Genomic DNA, 21347 nt, shown 5'->3' on the forward strand with positions numbered 1-21347 from the left:
AATTTGATGAATTAATTGCTTTCGCGAAAAAAGAGTTTCTTAAAGGCACTCAAGAACATATAAACGCATAGGCAGGAGATTACTCATAAACATACGAATATATAAAAAAAAAGTTATTAATACGGTATTTAAACCGTGACCGTCGAGCCCATTCTTGCTTAAAGAGGAAAAAGTGTTAAGTTAAGTCAGATACTCTCATACAGAAAGAGCCCTTCAATATTACACCGCGCACTAGCTGATGCTCGCGTAGCAATTTGTATGTATAGCTACACATGCCACATTAGAAATCCCTGCGCCGTATACTCCCTGGCTTAAAGCAGATGAATTCATATAAGCGTGCTTGATTACACTCTCTCACTTTAGTTTTTGGGCATACACATAGTACACTTATCGTATACCTATAAAAATTAAAGCAAACTTATTGCACTTGCATGCGTTAAGCAAACGCTCACATTAAACACATACACATCCACACACGAATAAATACACAGATATATATATATATATATAAACAATTCTTTCTTTATTTCTTATGTCTTCTGCGATAAATGTCAAGGATTTGATAGAATATTTTTCCAAAACAAAGAAACAAAACAAAATAGTAGTATAATTTTTTTTTTTTTTTTTGTTAGTATTACACACATAAAGAATAAAAAAAAAAAATTTAAAATAAAAAAGGTTCAAACAATAAAAAAAAAAAAAAAGAGAAGAAAAAAACCGCTTGTAAGGTATTATACAACTAAAAAAATGGTCAATGGAAACGATGATGCCAATATCACAGTAGCCGAAGCGCTGATGGAGTCTCTCAATGCCAACTTCTCATTTCAGCATGCGATTAAATCCATCCCTATATTCGATGGGAAAAATATTCCACTGAAGGATTATATACAAGATGTTAGAAATGGAGAAAGCTGGGTCAGAGATGATCAAAAAGATTTATATAAAAGAGCAGTATTGCAAAATCTACGAAGTGCCGCACGCATAAGCGTAAGTGGCCAAGATTTCGAAAATCTTGAAGCATTTATAACCCATTTAAAAAAAAGATATGCAACAGGAAAAACCGTTGCTTACTATCAAACTCAGCTACAGAAAGGGCGCCAACGACAAGGCCAATCGGTTGGTGAATATTATGATTATGTAAACCTACTGCTAAGCGGTGCTGAAAAAGCCTTGATGGAAGATAAAGGCAATACATACAACGCACATATGATGACCCCTATAAAAGACATGGCGTTAGACATGTTCATAAAAGGACTAGCACCTATGATAAGCCAGCAGGTAGATGCGAAAGAACCTGCTTCTCTAGCCGACGCCTTCGATTACGCGTTGAGATTGGAGAGCCGAATGAGAGCGGGTATAATTCCGGATACGCGATATCAAGGACTACCTCGTAGTGACTTTAGAAATAATTTAACCAACTCATATCAACAGCAGAATAGGTATCCCGATCAGCCATTCTCATCACATCAAGTGGCACAAGTTAATGAACAACAAATCGACAATGAGAATAATCACGCTGATAGGCAGTATAATAATTATCAAAATTATAATAGACAATATCAACAACAAAATAATGGACAGAATTACTGTAAAAATTATCAGAATCAGGGAAGAAATTGGAATTTTCAAAATCAATCGAGAAATTCTAATTATTATCAGAATAATTTCGGACGATATAATAACGAAAATCCTAATAATTATTACACTCAAAGGAATGCTAATTTTAATCCTGGTAATATTTAAGGATACCGAGGCAGAGGTCAGAATTACAATAGGTATTCCCGAAATAATAATTATAATAGTTATAATCAACAAAGTTTTAATCCTAACTATCAGAATCAGAACTTTCAAAATCAATACCAACCAGGAGGCGATCGTTTGCCGCATCATTTAAACTCTCAGGCGGCTCACCCCAATCGTCGTTCGGAGGTGAGCCCCCAAAGACAGAATTCAACCCCTACACCGAATGTTTCAGCGCAGGTAATGAAAATAGCAACAGAATTGAAACCGTCCACATTGGTACCTGCCAGGGACTTGGCGTAGACGACGAGCCTACAAGTATAAGGTTATCAATCCCAGAAGGGAAAAATCACTTTATAACACTCATGCTCGATAATGGCGCTGCCACAAATCTGATTAAATTAGATCAGTTACACCCATATTCACGAGTAGAGACTAGTGAAATTATTAACCTTACTGGAATCACACCTCACCCAGTTTTAACTAAAGGAACAACGTATATGACCATACAAGGAAAACCTACAATTTTTCATGTGATCCCTAACGATTTTCCGATCAAAGATGGCGGTTTATTGGGTCGAAACTTTTGTAAGGAACGACGAGCCACATTATCATATTATCATGATGCTATAGTACTAGATGATGACGTAATGAACCCCATCCCTTTTTTAAAAACTCTTGAGGAAATAGAGCAATTGGAAAGAGATGAAAAAGAACAAAAAACCATAAAACTCAAATAACAAGCACAGGAAAATCAAATTTTAGCTACAACCCTTGATACTAACAAAGAGACGGAATGCCTTAAGGATAAAATTAACCAACAGAAATTTTATGACGAATACATTGTAGGCCCACCCGAAAGGTCAAATATACCTAAGTACGAAAAATTTGGAGACATAAAAGCTGATTTTCATTTTCGAGATGAGTTTGATAAATTGATCTTATCAGAAAGAGGTGAAAATCTTATGAAGGCCACTGATAATAAAACTGATAAAAGAGGGATATACAGTGAAAATAATGAATTAGTCGACCAACCCCATGCCATTGATCAGAATAAAAATACTCCTAGTGAAGAACATTGCCCTAATGAGGAACAAAAAAATACCAGTAAAGCAACTAAATATACGATTAAGGCTCGAACACGTCAAATAGTAAGAATTAATTTAATTAATACTAATTTAACTGAAGGATACTTACCGCGAATAGATGTAGGGTGTGATAACATATATTTAGGAGAAGGAATAGTAAAAAATGAGAACGGTCAATGTAATATTATGGCAATAAATACTAATAAGGATGATATTACGATTGAAATAGACCCAAGAGAAATCCTACCTTTTGAATACATTGCACCTGAATTTGATCCCGATACTAGCAGCGAACATGAAAGACCAATTGTTAAAAATAAACGAGATAGAATAAACGACCTAAAAGGACTCGTGCACACCGGTCATTTAAACTTGGAAGAACGAGACCAAATATATCAATTGATTTCTGAATTCTCAGAAATCTTCTTGTTACCAGGAGACATTTTACCGTGTACTAACCTCGTCGCACACGAAATCCCGACGGAAAATAACATCCCTATCAACACTAAACAATATCGTCACCCACCAGTACATAGAAAAGTTTTAGAGGAACACGTAGCAAAAAACTTAACGATGGAATAATTGAACCTTCGTCATCACCGTATAATTCACCTCTTTGGATTGTCCCTAAAAAACCTGATAGCCAGGGAAACCCAAGATGGAGGGTAGTAATTGATTTCCAAGAACTTAATAAAAAGACCATTGGTGATGCATATCCATTGCCTAATATCGCAGATATTATGGACCAGTTGGGAGGAGCCGTATATTTTTCAGTTTTCGATTTGGCAAGTGGATTCCAACAAATCCCCATGGATGAACATGATAAGTATAAAACAGCATTTACGACACCCCATGGACATTACCAATATAGACGAATGCCCGAAGGCCTGAAAAACGCACCTGCCACGTTCCAACGACTAATGGATCTCATATTGAGAGGCTTATTGAATGTTGAAATGCTAGTGTATTTAGATGATATTATTATTTACGCAAAAGATCTAGTAGATCACGAGCGTAAAGTTAGGTTACTTTTCGATCGGTTAAGATCAGCGAACATGGTACTCCAACCAGATAAAGTTGAATTTTTGCGAAAAGAAGTAATATTTCTTGGGCATATAGTGAGTCAACGAGGGATTGAACCAGACCCTAAAAAGATACAAGCCGTTAGAGAATTTCCTCAACCAAAAACTATGAAAAATATTAGACAATTTTTAGGCCTAGCAGGATACTATAGACGCTTTATTAAAGATTTTTCAAAAATAGCTAAACCATTATCAGATTTATTAAAAAAGGGAGAAAAATTTGAATGGACTGAAGTGCAGGAAAAGAGTTTTCAAATACTAAAGGATCACCTATGCCAAGAGCCTATTTTACAATTCCCCGACTTTAGTAAATCATTCAAGTTAACAACAGATGCATCTGACTATGCAATTGGAGCGGTATTGAGTCAGGAAAAAGATGGGTTTGACCATCCTGTCGCTTACCTTTCAAGAACTTTAAATAAAGCCGAAATAAATTATTCCACGACTGAAAAGGAATGTCTAGCCGCACTATATGCAATGCATCACTTTCGTTCGTATTTATTAGGTAATAAATTCGTTCTCGTAGCCGATCATGAGCCATTGAATTGGATGCATACAAGAAAAGACCCAGGTCAGCGTTTGATGCGCTGGATGTTTGAATTCACCGACTATGAATACACTTTTAAATACAAACCAGGAAGACTCAATACCAACGCTGATGCATTATCTAGAAACCCAGTAGGACCATTTCTTTATGCAGAAAATAATATAAACAATGGATTACCATTACTAAGAGTTATGATGATGGGTCGAAAGAAAATAGAGGAAAAGAAGAAAACAGAATTACAAAGTCAGAAGAAAGGAACAGTAAGAGCACCCAAATTAACGACGATCAAACCTAAAGCATTGCCAACAACCTCGAAGGAAATAATAGGAGTAAAAAAACCAAGAAGCATGACCAAATCAGAACCAGATGAACCTAAGTTGATCAAGGGTCCTGGACGACCCCTTGGTTCAAAAACAAACAAAGAACGGCCGAAATTAGATCATAGTGTGATTGCTCAAAGAACCCGAACAAAAACATTTCCACAGCCACAGAAATCATCTACATCTCAACCGAATATATTAAGAAATGTCACTAAAAATACATCAAAAGACTCTAGCTCATTAAAAGTGAATTTTTCAGAATCAGTAGCCTCAACATCACACGCTAGCGATACGAATTTAGAAACTACAGAAATAAAACATAATAGTTCCAAAAATGAGGAAATGACACAATTACCAGTTAGAGATATAATTGACCTTGGTGCATCGTCAAGAACAAGTATGTTCTCCGAAAATGACCCAAGCGATACTGAAGAATCGTCAAGAGAAGATACTCAAATACCAGTATATGACCCTAGACGAAGTGGATTACGGCAAGAACTGACTGAAACAGAAATAGACTCAAATACGGATACTGATTCAGACTCAGATATGACAAATACTGAAATTTCCGTTACACCAATTTCACTTAGCGAAAGTTCAAATGATGACGTTTTTGAAGACCAACCTAAAACTATGACAAATAATACTGATGAAGTTACTTATAAAGAAATAGAAGAGTTAACAAAGAGATTTAACCAAAGCCTTCAAGAATATTTGGACAAGTCTAACAACGATGATGAGCTCGAACAGGCCGATTTTTTATCAGTAACTAGATTTTCTGATGGAGATAAACCGGACCCCGAAATTCAAGACATATTAACCGAAATGGACACCTACGATCCTGATAATTTTGATGATTCTGTATTAGATGAAAGAATTGCGGATATATCAAGACGTACAACAGGTCTTGAACCCCTATTCGATGAAGAAGAAATTTTAAGAAAATATAGGACAAGTGGAAAATTATCAATTACCCCACGTATTCAGGAAAATACACCCTTAAGTTCTAGCACACCGACGCAAACGAGTACTTTTGCTACTACAAAAAACAGACGATCTAAAGCGCCGGACTTGCAACAAATAACAGAAGAAACCCCGGATAACTTAAATGAAAACAACAAACAAATAAACTGCAATGAAAATAAATCAATGAATCGAACTATTGCACCTGATTTCATGTTACTATCGGACTTATACTCTTTTCAACCCATCAATCAATACAAACAACAGCACGGAAAAGTGTATGTAAGTCTTAGTGATAGTAGCAGTATTACTGATAATTATAAGAATGAAAATGGAGCTTAGCTAGTAAACAATGTCATTACCACCAGATATTGCCTCACATACAAAAGAGACAATATAGTTCATTTTATTAGCAAGGATTGTCAACCAGTCACATCTGTCTCAAGGCTGTTGAGATCGATAGGTGCACTGGACTTTAGCTATTTGAAATCGAAGAAACCAAGAGTTGGCCAAATTTTAATAACACCTTATGGAGGACATAATATACTATCAATCGTTATTAATGAAACGTCGACTGATTTAGTATCTTCAGAAAGTCTTACAAAAGCTTTTAAATCGCTCAAAAAAATATTATTGAGACGAAATCTTAAAACCTTCCGAATTTCAAGAAGGGGAGATCTTACAGACAAATTAGAACCTGGATTGATAACAGAAACGTTATTAACAATTTTTGATAAAACACCCATACAAATTACTGTCTGTTACGGTAAGGTTGATTTTCTGAAAATCCAAGAACGTAATGAAATAATACAAACATTACATGACAGCCCTGTTGGAGGACATAAGGGAATAAACCAAACTTACCGGAAAATAAGAGAACGGTTTTATTGGCCCGGAATGAGAAATGATATTCTCAATTATGTACGTAAATGCAGCAAGTGTCAAGAGAAAAAAATTGAACGACTAAAAACAAGAGAGCCCTTGGTACTTACAGATACACCTATTGAAGCTTTCGATAAGGTTTCCATCGATACCGTTGGTAAATTAAGAATAACACCCAATGGTAATTGCCATTTGCTGACCATACAGTGTAATTTGACTAAATATATCATATTAGTCCCTGTACCAGACCTAAGATCTAGCACTCTTGCCGATGCACTCGTACAAAATCTAATATTAGTTTATGGTGCGCCTAGAGCAATTCTATCAGATAGACATGCTACATTTATGTCTAATTTATTGGAACAACTCATGAGAACCATCAAAACCAATCATCTAACTACATCAGCATACCACCCTCAAACAAACGGATCACTAGAGCGAAGTCATGCTGCCCTAGCTGACTTTATACGAACTTACTCTGAGACATATGATGACTGGGACAACTTAGCAAAATTTGCAGCTTTCACGTATAACACGAGTGTACATGCAGCTACAAATTTTACGCCTTATGAACTAGTATTCGGGAGAGTAGCGAGGTTGCCCTTGAAGATACCTAAAGATGAAAGATTACGAACATACCCACTATATTGACAAGATCTTATAAGGCGACTTCAAGAAATGCAAATTGCGGCAGGAAATCAACAAATAAAGATGAAAGTACAAGCAAAAACAAGATATGATAAAAAATTAAAGCCTCTAAATGTTAAACCAGGAGATTACGTTTGGGTAAAGAAAGAAGTGCGTTCCCATAAATTTGATCGCTTTTATAATGAACCCCTAAAGGTTAGAACAGTTTTAGAGGGAAATAATGTGTTACTTGAAAAAACCAATGGTGAAACCATACGCAAACATACAGATAAATTAAAGCTAGTTCCCCGATAATAATATCTTGTAAGAAACATATTCTACATGTCTTCCAGAGAAAAAAACACAACGATGCAGATTGTATTGGCCATCTTAATGACAATAGCGTTCGAAGGCCGCGCAGATTTAAACTATGCTAATCATGGCAACTACAGCATAGAACCACTTAAAACAAACCCTGGAATATACTACGAACGAATCGGTGTAACAAAAATTAAGAGAGCCGATTGGAAGATTGTAATATGGCTGGATGTTAATAAATTCATATTGGAACAAACACCTACTCAAGGATTAAACGAAACTTTTCGATATTGTATTGTACAGTTTGGTTATTCTAATTGCACTCGGTATATGGAAATGGACCTCTTGAATTTAAAAATAAAGCGATTGACAAACCTCAAAGCAACACTATTGAACATAATAAATACTGTGGGAATCCATGCAGGAGATAACATTATTCCACCCCCCAGCATACGAGCAAAAAGACTGATACCTTTTGGAATTATTGGGAGTATTGCTAAAGGACTTTACGGCTTAGTCACAGAAGATGATATTAACGTTATAAACACTAACATCAACAATTTAGATACCAATCAAAAAGAATATATTAAATTGTACGAACAAAATAGCCATATTTTTGCAGCCGCATTCAAAGAACTATACAATACCACGAAACGCCATGAGCATATTTTAAAACAAGTTGCTGATATATTGACTTCAGGACAGGATTTTACTCTTGACAGATATCTAATTCATTTGTCAGCATACCTTAAAAGAACTGAGGCTACCCTAGATCACATTATTCGTTCCCATAAAGATCTGATTGACATCTTGCATGATTTACAAAGAGGTCAAGCACATCCAAAGCTATTTTCTCCAAATATATTTAGAACAGTAGCCCGGGATGTAAAGAACCTTGCGGGAAATCTAGAATTTGTAGCACCAATAGAAAACCTTTATGCTGGTGAAATAAGTACCCTAAGCAAATTAGATGTTGTACATCAAGAAAATAGAACCATGGTAATATTACATTTGCCACTCGTAGATCGAACCCCTTACAATCTTTATAGACTACATCCAGTCATGATACCCCAATCTGGACAAAATGGATCTGCCTACATAAAACCGTCGTACCCTTACCTAGCAGTAGCAGCAGACCATAATTCGTATTTACGACTAAACGAAGTTACATTTAACCAATGCGATAAGACGGTATATGGTTATATATGCTCGGCTATGGAACCGCTGAAGGAACCTTATTCTATGAACGAATGTAAAATTCTTATGTTATTACGACCTGGACCAGAAGTATTTAAATACTGTGAAATTATGTTTACGCCGAAAACCAAAAGCCAATGGATTTATTTACCAGCTGATAGTTCATGGTTATTCTCAACACCCAATGAAGAACAATTGAACATTATCTGTCCTAATAAAATGGATCAACAAGAAAGAGTAAAAGGTATAGGTCTTCTACGAATGAATGATGGATGTACGGGAAAAACTCACAGATTAACCTTAACCGGTGAACATAAGATTATCACTCAAATACAATATATCTATCAGGTAGAAGTGAACTTAAACTTAACAGTACTGCATGAACCCTCAAAAGACACTGATGACTTCCATGACGCTATAAAATCGATTCGAGAATTAAACTTTAATGAACAAGCATGGACAGATGAAGAATCAAATGTACAAAATATAATAAATCAAATGGAGAAAATACGGACCCGAAAGTTGGAGGAAAAACAAACTTCTCTTTTTTCTTTAATACGAAATGTCTTTGAAGCTATTATTATTATGATTATAATAGCAATACTCATCAGCAAAGCAAGAAGCTGTTTCAAGAAGATTATGAAACGTAGTGTCTCGGAAAAATTTATAAAACGTACCATCAACCCCCTGAACGCAGAACCCCGAATAACCATAAAACAAGAACCAAATGAACACGAAGCAACTGAACTGTATGTTGAAATAGAAGAAAAACAAAAAATACCTAAATCATCTAAAGCTAGACCTATAATGAAGACACGGAATTTGATACTCCCACGCCATACACCCCAAAAACTGGAAATGGACTCATAAATTAATAGTAATTTGATACTATTTTCCTTCCAGGTAGAACAATGAACCCCGAATATGAAATAACAATAAAGACTAGAGTCAACATAAACCAACCTTTACATGAAGTTATCGAACAATTAGAAAATAAAGGAAATATTAAGGAAATGCACATACTTACGGATTTACATAGTTATGAACATCGAACTATAACCGCCAAATACAATAGTGATTCATTTACTAAAGTAACTGATGAAACACTAAATACAGGAGAAGAAGTTCAAACACTTTCTCCTTTTAAGATGAAATCCACTATTTGTCAAGCAGAAAAGATCTCTTCACCAACACCATCAAGAAACGACAATGATACACCAAACATTGATCCAAAAAGACTTATGTGTCTTCTGCCATGGGATATAGAAGAAAAGAAAAGAGAAAGAGATTTCTTTAATCATTTCTCTCAATTTGGCACCCTAGAATATTGTTATGCCGTTAGAGATCGGCGGGGAAGATTATCCCAAGGATATGTAAAATACATGGATCCTAAAAGCGCTATTTTAGCATTGCAGAACGATGAACCTGAATATCGCACAAAGTACGCTGAACCAATTAAAAGGAGTACAAAATACAAAATGAACCGAAAATTGACTCACCAATTATGTCAACAACAAGTTGAGTTAATGACCTACCACAGACATGTGATTACATGCAGAAGACAACGCTGTACACAAACTACAGAAACGAAGTCAATCCTTACCAAAACCGTTGATCTACGAGAGAAGATCAAAAGTAGCAGAAAATGAACCCAATAATTGAACCCTACCATTCAACTAGCCACCTTCTACGTCGAATACACATCACTTAGTTCTAAGATTTTAACTTTAAGCTTTGTAAAATCAATTTTTTTCTTTCACGTATTCCTTCTTCTTAACTTCACTTTATTTTTTAATTTTATCTTTAGGATTTATATGAAGTACGTTTATTATTAGTTATAAAAAAAAAAAAAAAATAAAAAAATAAAAAAATAAAAAAAATAAAAAAAATATATATATATAAATATAAATATAAATAAATAAATATAATAATTATGAAAATAATAATAATTAAGCTTTAAATTTAAAAGCGCATGTTGTATTCTATTTTAGCTGTATGTTACTCTATTGTCAAATTTTTTTTTTCTCCTCTTTTGTAATATTAAGCTTTAGCATGTATTAAAACTACTAATTCAATTGTATTACAAATACGCAAATATTTCGGCATAGCATGATAAGTAATAATTGTATCTATCCATGTATTCCCTACCCATTATCCAATAGGTTCATAAACCTAATTTTATTCTCATATCTGCATTCCATACATCACTTACGAACAATAACAACACGAAGTACACTACAAGAACACTCATACATGTACAGTATCAAGTGATGATCCTCACAACATCCATCATATTTACGTTTGCAGAATTACACACACAATGGACAAACAAAACGCTAATATCATAGAAGCAATGGCTGATGGATCCCAGCTTAGCATACTGCTGCAGGGGGATTATAGTAGGCTAATGCTAAAAAAAAATTCTGGAAAACTTCGGGATAGTGAGGTCCATCGAACAGGAACCCTGTGCTATGGGGTACTCAAGTTACGAAGTGACATTCCTTTCACCACGGGAGGCAGCGTTAGCGGCTGATAACCTAAATGCAGCGCCAACGCTACAGGAGCTATTCGACTCATTGTCGAATGTATCGGACGAGAGGAATTGGGCAAAGTCAACGGCACCTGTCCCCTTGCCAAATAAAAGAAAAGTCAAGGTCCACAATATATCGGAAAATGGACGTTGGTTAAACATAATGACCGAAGAACCAATTGACAAGCGCCAATTGGAAACATCGCTTAACAAATTTGGTCCGATGTTATCATTAGAAGAACAGCCATGTTCGGTCCCATACACCAGCTACGAGGTCGAATATTACCAACTATGTGATGCAGCAGTTGCTGCAGCAACCTTGAATGATACAACGACCATAGAAATAGAAGACAAATCATCTTTACGAAACATCGAAGCACCAGCTAAGAATGTAGAATCAACGAAGGAAGTCAAAACCTTTAAAAAAATTAATGAAGAAGAGCTTAGTCCAATATTACGATTTGTAAGAGTAAATCGTACCGGGACTAAAATAAGCGTCATTTTAAAAAAACCTATTAACATAAATTGTATTATAGAATTTTTCGAAAACAAATATCCAATAGAAGATATTCATTTTTCAACCAAAAAACAAACACGGGAAGATATTGTTCCCGTTCATATAACGTATGGATCCGCTGAGTGGGCAGAAAACATGCGCCAAATAGTAGTGTATTGCATAACTCAGCAGCCAAAAAATGTATTCACAAAAAACCCGAAAACAGAAAACACGATCAAAATAAATAACGATCCAAAAGACAATGACTCACTTCCACGAAAAGTAGTATCTAAGGTACCGGCCATTATGAATCCGGATGAATACACCCGGTTGTTAATGACCTTTGGCCCTTTGAGCCATTTAAACTACTACCCATTAGATGTCAAACGCGACGATGGAAGACAGTTATACCTAAGCTTCGCTACATACTGTAACGAAGAATCGACGGAAAGGGCCCTTAAAGGACTCAAAATGTATGGGGCGAATTACTCCCAAAAAGACTCGCCAAAAAACCGTGAAATAATAACACATTCATCGTGTGGAAATTTAATATCCAAATGCCATCTTGAGGTGCACAGTCTTCTGTGCAAAACACAAATGAAATTAAAAAAGATCTGCCCATCATGCCAGAAAAATATCAACTTGGTAAAATACGACTGGCACTATAAACTATGCCTTGAGATGGGAGTGTCAGCAAATCTTGATGCACTTAATAGACTAGTAATTAACAACACAAAATCAGGGGCCAAGGAGAAGTAGAAGATGTAATATTCACGAATCCATTCCTTCCCTTTCTCTCAGTCCCGAATAAACAAATATAATAATTCTGTAAATTAATACTTTATGACATTACTATAAGGATTATTGTAAAATGTTTATGTTATGTAACTCATAAATGTTTACTTATAAGATAAATATAAACTAAAAAAAAAAAAAAAAAAAAAAAAAAAAAAACCAATAAAATAATATAATATAATATATTCACCGAGGACGGTGATAGTTTTAAGAAGGGGAGGCTGTTAGGTGACGACTTGCGTAAATTAATAAATTTTTATCTTTATTCTATTTTATCCTGTTATATTTCATTCCCAATGATAAAATTTTAAGACTCTTTACAGAGTCATACTCAACGAGAGTCGTCGCCTAACAAAGCTGACTGTGAACTTCGTGGCTCTTGGAAGTGTCAAGTGACAACCGAAGCGAGCCATGAAGCCTAAACACATGAAGTCAGCAAGTACCGGCCCCATAGCAAGTAAGACAAAGAAGTTTAACTAAAACTTCGTGCAAGGTGCATTTCTTTGCGCGGCGTTTTAGTCAGTAGCCCGCTGCCGCTCATCAAGTGCAGACGTAATAATTAATTTTATAAGATTAACCAGACGTTCCGTCTATTTTTTCCTTTTCTGTTTTATTTTATATGTATACTAGTAATATCAAATAAAGTGATATAAAACTAATTGGAAAAGGAATTTAAATTATTATAAAATAATAAATAACAAATAAATAAATATAAAAATAAATAATCATAAATCGACGGAAAGAGAAAGTGCAGGTCGTCAGAACTGATAATTACTGGATAGAAAGGTAAGTTAATCTGGATATTATATTCAACACTCTACTTCTTCCTTCCTTTTAATCTTTTCTTAAACAAACAAATAGTTGGACTATCTGCTGTCCCGCAGCCTGTGAAGGAGCGTGAGACTGTAGTCCACAGTTTTTAGTTTTTGATTTGAAGCTGAAAACAAACTTAAATGACATTAAACGTTATTTAACAGTGGTGATTACCACTGCCACATCAAAAGAATAGCTCTAATCGGTCCTTCATATTGCAGTTTTAGGCTAAGTGTCTATACCCTAGGCACTGATAGCATGAGAGAACTTTAACCCGTTTTCTAACTTGCCTGCTACATAGTTAGTTTTTCAGATTTATGTCGATATTATCACTGAAAAATCTCGCAGCACTGACATCACTTGCTCTGCTTTCAATGCTAAGCAGCCTGTCTCATCAATGGCTGGTCAGAAATGTGAAGCTTTTTTGTAATTGTTTTGAATCGGATTTTCTCCTTACATTTTATTTCTGTATGCCCTTGTGGCCTCCCCCAGAGTCCATGAGGCCAACATCAGTCACCCAGGCTTTTACCAGGTTAAAACTGGCAGCAGATTCAGGGCAAGCCAACGACGCACTGGAAGTTGTAATTAAACTTTTATCTAAATTTCAGATCGATTGGTTCAGTAAATTCTTAGATTTTTACGAACATTTACACAAACGCTGTCTCTTGATACGATAGTTACAGAGTTGCCAGCGTTGATGAATTTATTTAAGCTTCTTTCACTTGTCTAAGCTTTTTCTTCGCTTACTGTGACTTACATCCTAAACTTAAAAAATTACCTCAATTATAAATAAAAAAGTTTGCAAAAAAGTATAACGCGATAAAAATTAAATATTATATTTTTAGATACCAGTAAAATGTTTGAAAAATTATTGACAATTTTAAAAGAAGATGAAAAAGTCATATAAATAATTAATTATTTTCGTACGTAATAATGAACTAAAAGAATAATAACAAATAAATAAATCTTCATAAGTGTAGACTATGTAAGATGTTTTGCTTAAATATTTATTTATAAATCTAGAAGAAATTGTTTAACAACTAAAATCAGGTAATTGAATAAGCTCTCTATTATTAATTAAATTAATAATTAAATCAGATTCATTGATCAACCGTAAATGTATATACACGTTAAAAATAATATACAAGCTATACCGTAAGACAAAGTTATTGAATTTCCAGTATTAGGACCGCTTATAAAATAATAAGTAAGGGAATAAGTTTAGGTGCAGAAAATCAGGGGTCCAATTCCTTTTGAGAAGTGTTTCTTTACTCTTTGGAAATAGTCAAAAAACAAAACTTAATAAAATCAAAAATGTGTTCTGTGACGTGGTAACATCGTGTAGTGTAGAGAGTCAGAGATGCAGGGTGGTATGGTGAGGCGGGTGGGGTGGAGGGAGAACAAAATACTAAATCTGGAATTGTTTACTTATTCTTGCACATAACGTATCTATTAAAGTATAAGTTTAACAAACTACGTCACCACAGCAGTTGCAAGAGACTCTAGCTACATTCATGTTTACAGGTTAAATATCATCTGCCCTGCTAGACCCCTCCTGGATTCTTTTTTTTTCTCTCTTTGTTCTCATCTTATTTTGTGTATTTCTTTTTCTTTTATGTTCCTGAGCTACCTGTGTTGTTCTAACAGTGCCTTACCATTGTAGCCTCTGTGTCTAATTTCTTTTGCATTGTGATTCTACATAATAAAAAAAGACAAATTGCGAGCATTATGTGGTACAAAAAAGTGGTTGAAAGCTAGACTTCATGAATGTAGAGTACATTTATGTCATTCTTTGTTGAGCTTATAATTTTTTGTATCCATGGAGTATTATTCAAAGCTTACAATGGTTCTGCTAAGAACTTACTAATGTGATGAGTAGTCTGTACTCTCGTGTTTTTGTGGCAACTCATGCATGCATTAAGAGGCTTAATCAGCTGTCTTTCTCATTTCGTTTTTTTCTAGTATTTTCGAATGCTTAGTAATTTTGTAGTGCTTTCTTTCGATGCTGCAGTCGTATTATAATTTACGTTTAATCATGTAGTATTCGCTTATGAAAAAAAGCATGCTTATTCTTCTAACGGCTTATGTCTAATTAGGGTTGCCAACTTTTTAAAATTGTAATAGAGTACATTTGGTTAGAAGGAGGGAAAATTAAGAGTACAGACCTGAAAAATAGAGTATTTTTTATTTTGATTTTTAAAACAGTATTTTTTTTCGCTTTTTGCAGCAGATAACAATTGAACTTTATTTTTAAAAAAATTATGCGATTGTAAACATTCTATTTCTAAATTTATATAGATCAGAAGCTCATTCTTTATTAATTTTAATGATGCCTTGTTTCTTTCTTCCCGCCACTTTATATTCATGAGTGAAAAGATTCTCTCACTGAACGCTGAAGTAGCTGGAATAGACAATATATAGCCAATAATCTTTTTCAAATTATAAAATTCGTCTGAACATTTTTTAAAAATAAATTGCCATTTCTCTGCAGTATTTTTTTGCATAAAAGTAGTGTCACTTATTAACTTTTCCTGTAATTTTTTAAAAACTATTACTTCTGAGTACAATCTATCCATGTCTATGATTAATTTTTTTAAATTAAGTTTTCCTTCAATAATTTTTTCCAACTGATCAAATTCAATAATTGTTTTCAAAGATATTGAATCTAGTGAGAATAACCAGTTATCATTACTAAAATCAAACCATTTTTGTAAATAAATTAAGCATTTGTCTATATATAAAGAAAAATTCTGGTTGATTTCATTAAAGAGGCCAGGCAACGATTGTAAAATCGGCTTCATTTTTTGTTTTGTTGTATAGCCAAAAAACTTATCGTTTTGTCGTTGAATTAAATCTGTTTTTAAATTATTCATTATACTGAAAACATCTACAATCGTTATATTGTTACCCTCAAGAGATTTAATAGTTTTTTGGAATATATTTAAAGCATGACTTGCAAAACTTAAGTAAATTCCAATTAAATCGTATTCACTATTTAACATCAACAGATCACTAATTATTGTTGGGCAATCATCCTCAAGACTTTTAAAATATACACATATAGCATGCCAATTCAACAAAATATTATCGACACAAGGGAGTAATGACAACCATCTGAAACTATGAATTTTCAAATAACGTTCGTCACTTAACCTACCATCGGTAATGGCGCGCTCAATTAAATAAAAAAAAACCTGGTGTACCAAAAAATAGAGTATTTTAGCGTACTCTGTGAGCATTATAGAGTATAGAGTACGCTTCCATGAAATAGAGTACAATACTCTATTTAAGAGTACGGTTGGCAACCCTATGTCTAATGGTAATAGTATCATAGAATAGTAGGTCATCTGATAGTTTAAAGAGGATAAATATTTTGTTTAGATAATGAGCAGTTATTTTAATAGCGTTGGTTTGTCTCACCAGTATTGAAATTATACATTTGATAAGTCTACCCTGCATTGTATGGATTGATCTAATACCTCTTTCTTTAAGGGTCAGCGGACCATACTAATCTTTTGAGATTTTCTCAAAGGGCAACGCAAATGTGTGTAGTAATCGTAGACGGTTTTTTTTTTTGAAAAGTATTAATCTATTTTTTTCACACCCATTACACCTCAGGATAACTGTTTGATATTAGGTTTAAAGTTTGTCCAGAAAACTCATGGGAAGTTTTCCTGTTAAAGTTCTTTTAAAGTTATACACATTATGCGTAAGGGTTAATAAATGATTTCAGATTGGTGGCCTTGATAAAAAGTGACGAGAATGGATTTTGCTTGATTCTCCCCCCTTTACCTCGTCCCTCATAACGTACTTCCAGTCGCCTCTACACAACATAACCCCACCACACCACACAACGGATTTTTAGTTTTATTTCTTTTTCTTTTACCAAAAAAAAAAACTAATTCCGAAGTGACTTGAATTTCAGACCTTTAAAGCACTAGTCAAGGCCCTTATTTACTATGCTATAAGCCGTGCCAACATGAAAAATTGAATTACTGCATGTTATTTTATACGTCGTTAATTATTTTTAAAGTAAATTTTTATTTACTAAATATTGACTTGTTTGGTCTTTTATCATATAACAATAAATAATTTATTTAACAAAATAATTTTTCTAGCTGAATGTTTTTTTTCGAAAACTTGAAAATTAGTATTTATTGCCAGAGCAGCATTTCTGTGTAATAATGACTATTTACTATTTTATAAATATTTCTGTTATTTTCATGATGAATAAATAATTGTTCATATAAGTTTCTTATGTCTTTTCAACATTTTAAAAAAATTGAAAAAACCAATTATTCTTGACAAATACAATTACTTTTAATATATTGCATTCTTTTACAACTATTCCATTCCTAATTAGCGGAACTATTTAACTTAATGGCATTCTCTACACTTGAAAAATGTAGGGAGTGAGGCTTGCCTAACAGAGTAAGCTCCTTGACAAAGCACGCTATCAGCTTTGCACTATCCATTAAGGAATGCTGCGTGCTTCTTTGAAAACGCTACCTTCTCATTTAGGGCAAGCAGCCTGCCCTAAATATTAAGCAGTTTACCCGCTGAGTAGGTAAGGCAGTGGACTGTTCCACATGGATCACAGTTAAACTTCTCAAGAAGAGCTGAGACTGCACCACTGCGCGGGAGCCGTGCCTTTCTAACGACATATGTAGTGACTCCCACTCTATTCACAGGGTGCGTAGCACGCCCGAGCCGAGGCAGAGGTAGAACAAAGATAAAGGGGGTGCTGCATTTCCAATGATGGTTGAGCTGCTTACCAAAATTTTTTTTAGTGTACATAGTTACCGGTAGGAAGGTTTATAGAAGTGAAAGGAGGGCAAAAATGTGCAACTAAGCTGACAATCGTTTTCTGATGTAAATTCACTCACATACATGCTCTTACGCATACAAGATTTCTTCTTTCTGAGTTAATTTACAAACTAACTCGTAAATCTATTGAAAAATTTGATAGGGGTACCTAAAAATAATCTTTTATGCCGAAAAAATTAAAAAATTTCTACAGATTATGCGAATGAAATTTTATAAAATTTTTTTATAAAATTGTGTATCTATTCTACATATCTTTTAGGAAGAAAATCAGGCTTGTGCTTCCTAAACTAAAATTATCTTTCTAAGCTTACAAGTAACGAATAAGTTGATGCTCTTCTAATTGTGTTGTGAAAAGACTACGACAGCCAAGCTATTTTTCATTAAGTTGCATAATTCATACTCAGTTAAATAGTAGAAAACTAGTCATGAATGTCAGAGACAAGTTTATTCGTGTTTTAAGCCAGAGCATGAGCTAAATAATACATTGGAATAAAAACATATCTTTATTCTTTAGAACAAAGTCTGGTACTATTTTGCTGAGGCCTACATTTTTTGCAGCAATTTTTCTAAGATATTTGTGAATAAAGAGTGAGATTTTCTATAATGATAACGTTTTTAATAATAGAATTTTTTTTAATTAAGAAATAATAGCCTACTTTGGCTATTAGTAGTGTAGTGGTTAAAGATTTAATTTTTGCAATTAGAAGTTAAGCTGTTTTTTTTAAATTCATACCAAGATGTTAATGTGGGCTTTAATAGCTAAATTTAATTCTAAGGTACACGATCTGTGGCATTCATAAACCAGATTGGTTTATAACGTTACAAATGCTAGAGACCAAGGATGTCTGTACTGCTAGTAGTTAACAAAAAATTTCTTCGGACTGGGTAACATCGTGGTCAACGCATTTGATCATACTCGGAAAACGTTAGTAGATTTACTGCAAGATGACATGAAAGTAGCAGTAAGCATGGTGATGCTCATTTAAAAAAATCTAGCACTTAAGTAATGTATTATATAAGCTAAAGCTCTAAAGAAGATACGGTTAATTGGGTTGCATGGGTAACTAGGTAATTGGCTTATTAAACAATAAAACTGTACGAAAAACGGTAATTGGAGCATGACTTTATTTCAGTAATTAACAAAATTGCTAATATTTTGACATCAGGCTAACGTCGTCCTCAGAGTGGCAATGCAAGTATTAGGACAATACTATACTATTAAACGTCTACTTTAATATATAGTTCATTGTTTTTACTTTTGTACAGTCTATGTTCAAACGTTACAACAAGTATTATTCCGTTGTAGTAAATTTTTTTAAGTTTGGTAGTTAAATAAGTCGAACTTTTTTGTCAGCTACACTTCATGGCTGCCAGGTCTTTTGCGTAGCAAGGTAAGTCGTGTATAGTATTTTGTACGTGAGTTAACAATGTTAGTTATTAAAAGTGGTCATAAGGAGATAAGGACTTGACCAAATTAGTTTAAGTTTCCCACTTTTTTAATAATGAAGATTTAAAAAAAAATGATACAGATGGTACTTGTTAATGTCATTCAGCAATGTCATACCGCAAGTTAAGCAGGATCCAAACTGAAGTCCTGTAAACTACATATTCGTGCAAAAGACATTGCTTGAGCTGTTGCTACTTAAGTTTGGCTTTATATTAAAATTTACTATAATAACTATCAGAATTACAATAAATTAAATGCGCAACTTTTTGAGAAAACCAGTTACAAATTATTATTGACAAAACTTAGTTTGTGTACTAAGTACGGAGCTCTTTTTCATAAAAATTTTAACTTAAGCTTTCTTTTGAAGGTACGTTAACAAAATATTACGATTTATCTTGTCAAAATAGTCATAACCTACCTTTTTTTAGCAGACATATTGAGAATTTAATTTTTTGATAATCGTGCTATTGGCAAGAGAAGAGCAACTCTACCTTTTTCTATTGAGAAATCAACGTCAAACACAATTATAATAATTGTATGATAAAATTGGCGTAAAAGTAACAGAAGGAACAGTGATATTTTTTTGTATGCGAAATACAAATTAAGGTCACATTATTCTTGTGTCAAAAACTATTCATAATTTTATTTAAAATAATTTCGTTTGACTGAAGACTATCATATAAAGAAATTTAATTTTTAAGTATGGCATATAAGAGGTCTGATTCACTTTTTTAGCATTCAAAACTTATTTACATAGAAATGAAACTCATTGTAACATTTCGTATGCTATTGGCATACAACATACCTAAATTCATGAATGGCATCGTAAAATCCACCGCTGTTTCTCTCTCAGCTGTAATAGTTAGATCAGTAATAGCAAGATCAGCTTCCTGAAAAAAAAATGAGATTATTATTAACTAGTTATATACATTAAAGACAGTCATTTTTCTAATTGAATCCATAACATTATACAATAAGGAATATCTTATCAAATGTAGTAGACCAGTCCAGCAACAGTTACTTTTTTGTGTGATGCAAGCAATATTTACTTAAAAGAATTTGTTTTTTTTTTAAGAAAACAGAATAAAATAATTTCGTACAACAAGTAGAGATATTAAAAAAAAATTAGTATGGTTAGAGCAATTTGAATCATTTCAATAATATGTTATAAGTTAGTAGGTAGTCCTAAGTACGTTGAAAAATTAAAACATATGCTTAAGTTTAAACTCTCATAGCAATTAATTTAATGCTAATGCTACTAAAGATGTCTTAAATATAATCAAATTAATAATTATAGAAATATTCAATAAATCTACGTACAAAAACACAATGGTCTTAAAAGCTTACATAGTTAAAAAATGTTTAAATTCTGTATAAATATTTATATTTATACTTTAGAAGTAGTAAATTAAGAGACTTCTAGGTAAGCACGTAGGTTACTCCTTTTATTTCTTGGATTTATATAATTTCTTTTTTTTTTTAATTAGCTAATCTCAGAACAAGCTAGAAATCAGTTGAAAGACAAAATATTACCTGAATTAATACTACGTTCTTGCAGTTATTCATAGTACGGCTAGTATAATAAATACAAAAACTATTAAGTATGGCCGCTGCAATTAGATAGTAACCGCATCAAATGGTAGATACAATAAGTTTCGAGGGATAAGTAAATAAC

At 33.5% G+C, this 21347-nt stretch overlaps 1 protein-coding gene across 1 annotated transcript in view; it reads right to left on the reverse strand.

The window, feature by feature from the left end:
- The window catches only part of LOC106639240 (glutamate receptor ionotropic, kainate 2), a 1100929-nt gene that overhangs the window by 297529 nt on the left and 782053 nt on the right, over positions 1 to 21347 (reverse strand). The window contains exon 8 of the mRNA XM_089592472.1: positions 20478 to 20562. Within this exon, the coding sequence (XP_089448598.1) occupies positions 20478 to 20562 (85 nt within the window). The remainder of the gene's footprint in view (positions 1 to 20477; positions 20563 to 21347) is intronic.

Source organism: Copidosoma floridanum, unplaced genomic scaffold (genome assembly GCF_036245765.1).
Source record: "Copidosoma floridanum isolate Cflo_tuat_1 unplaced genomic scaffold, Cflo_Japanese_pri ptg000017l, whole genome shotgun sequence".
NCBI lineage: Eukaryota > Metazoa > Arthropoda > Insecta > Hymenoptera > Encyrtidae > Copidosoma > Copidosoma floridanum.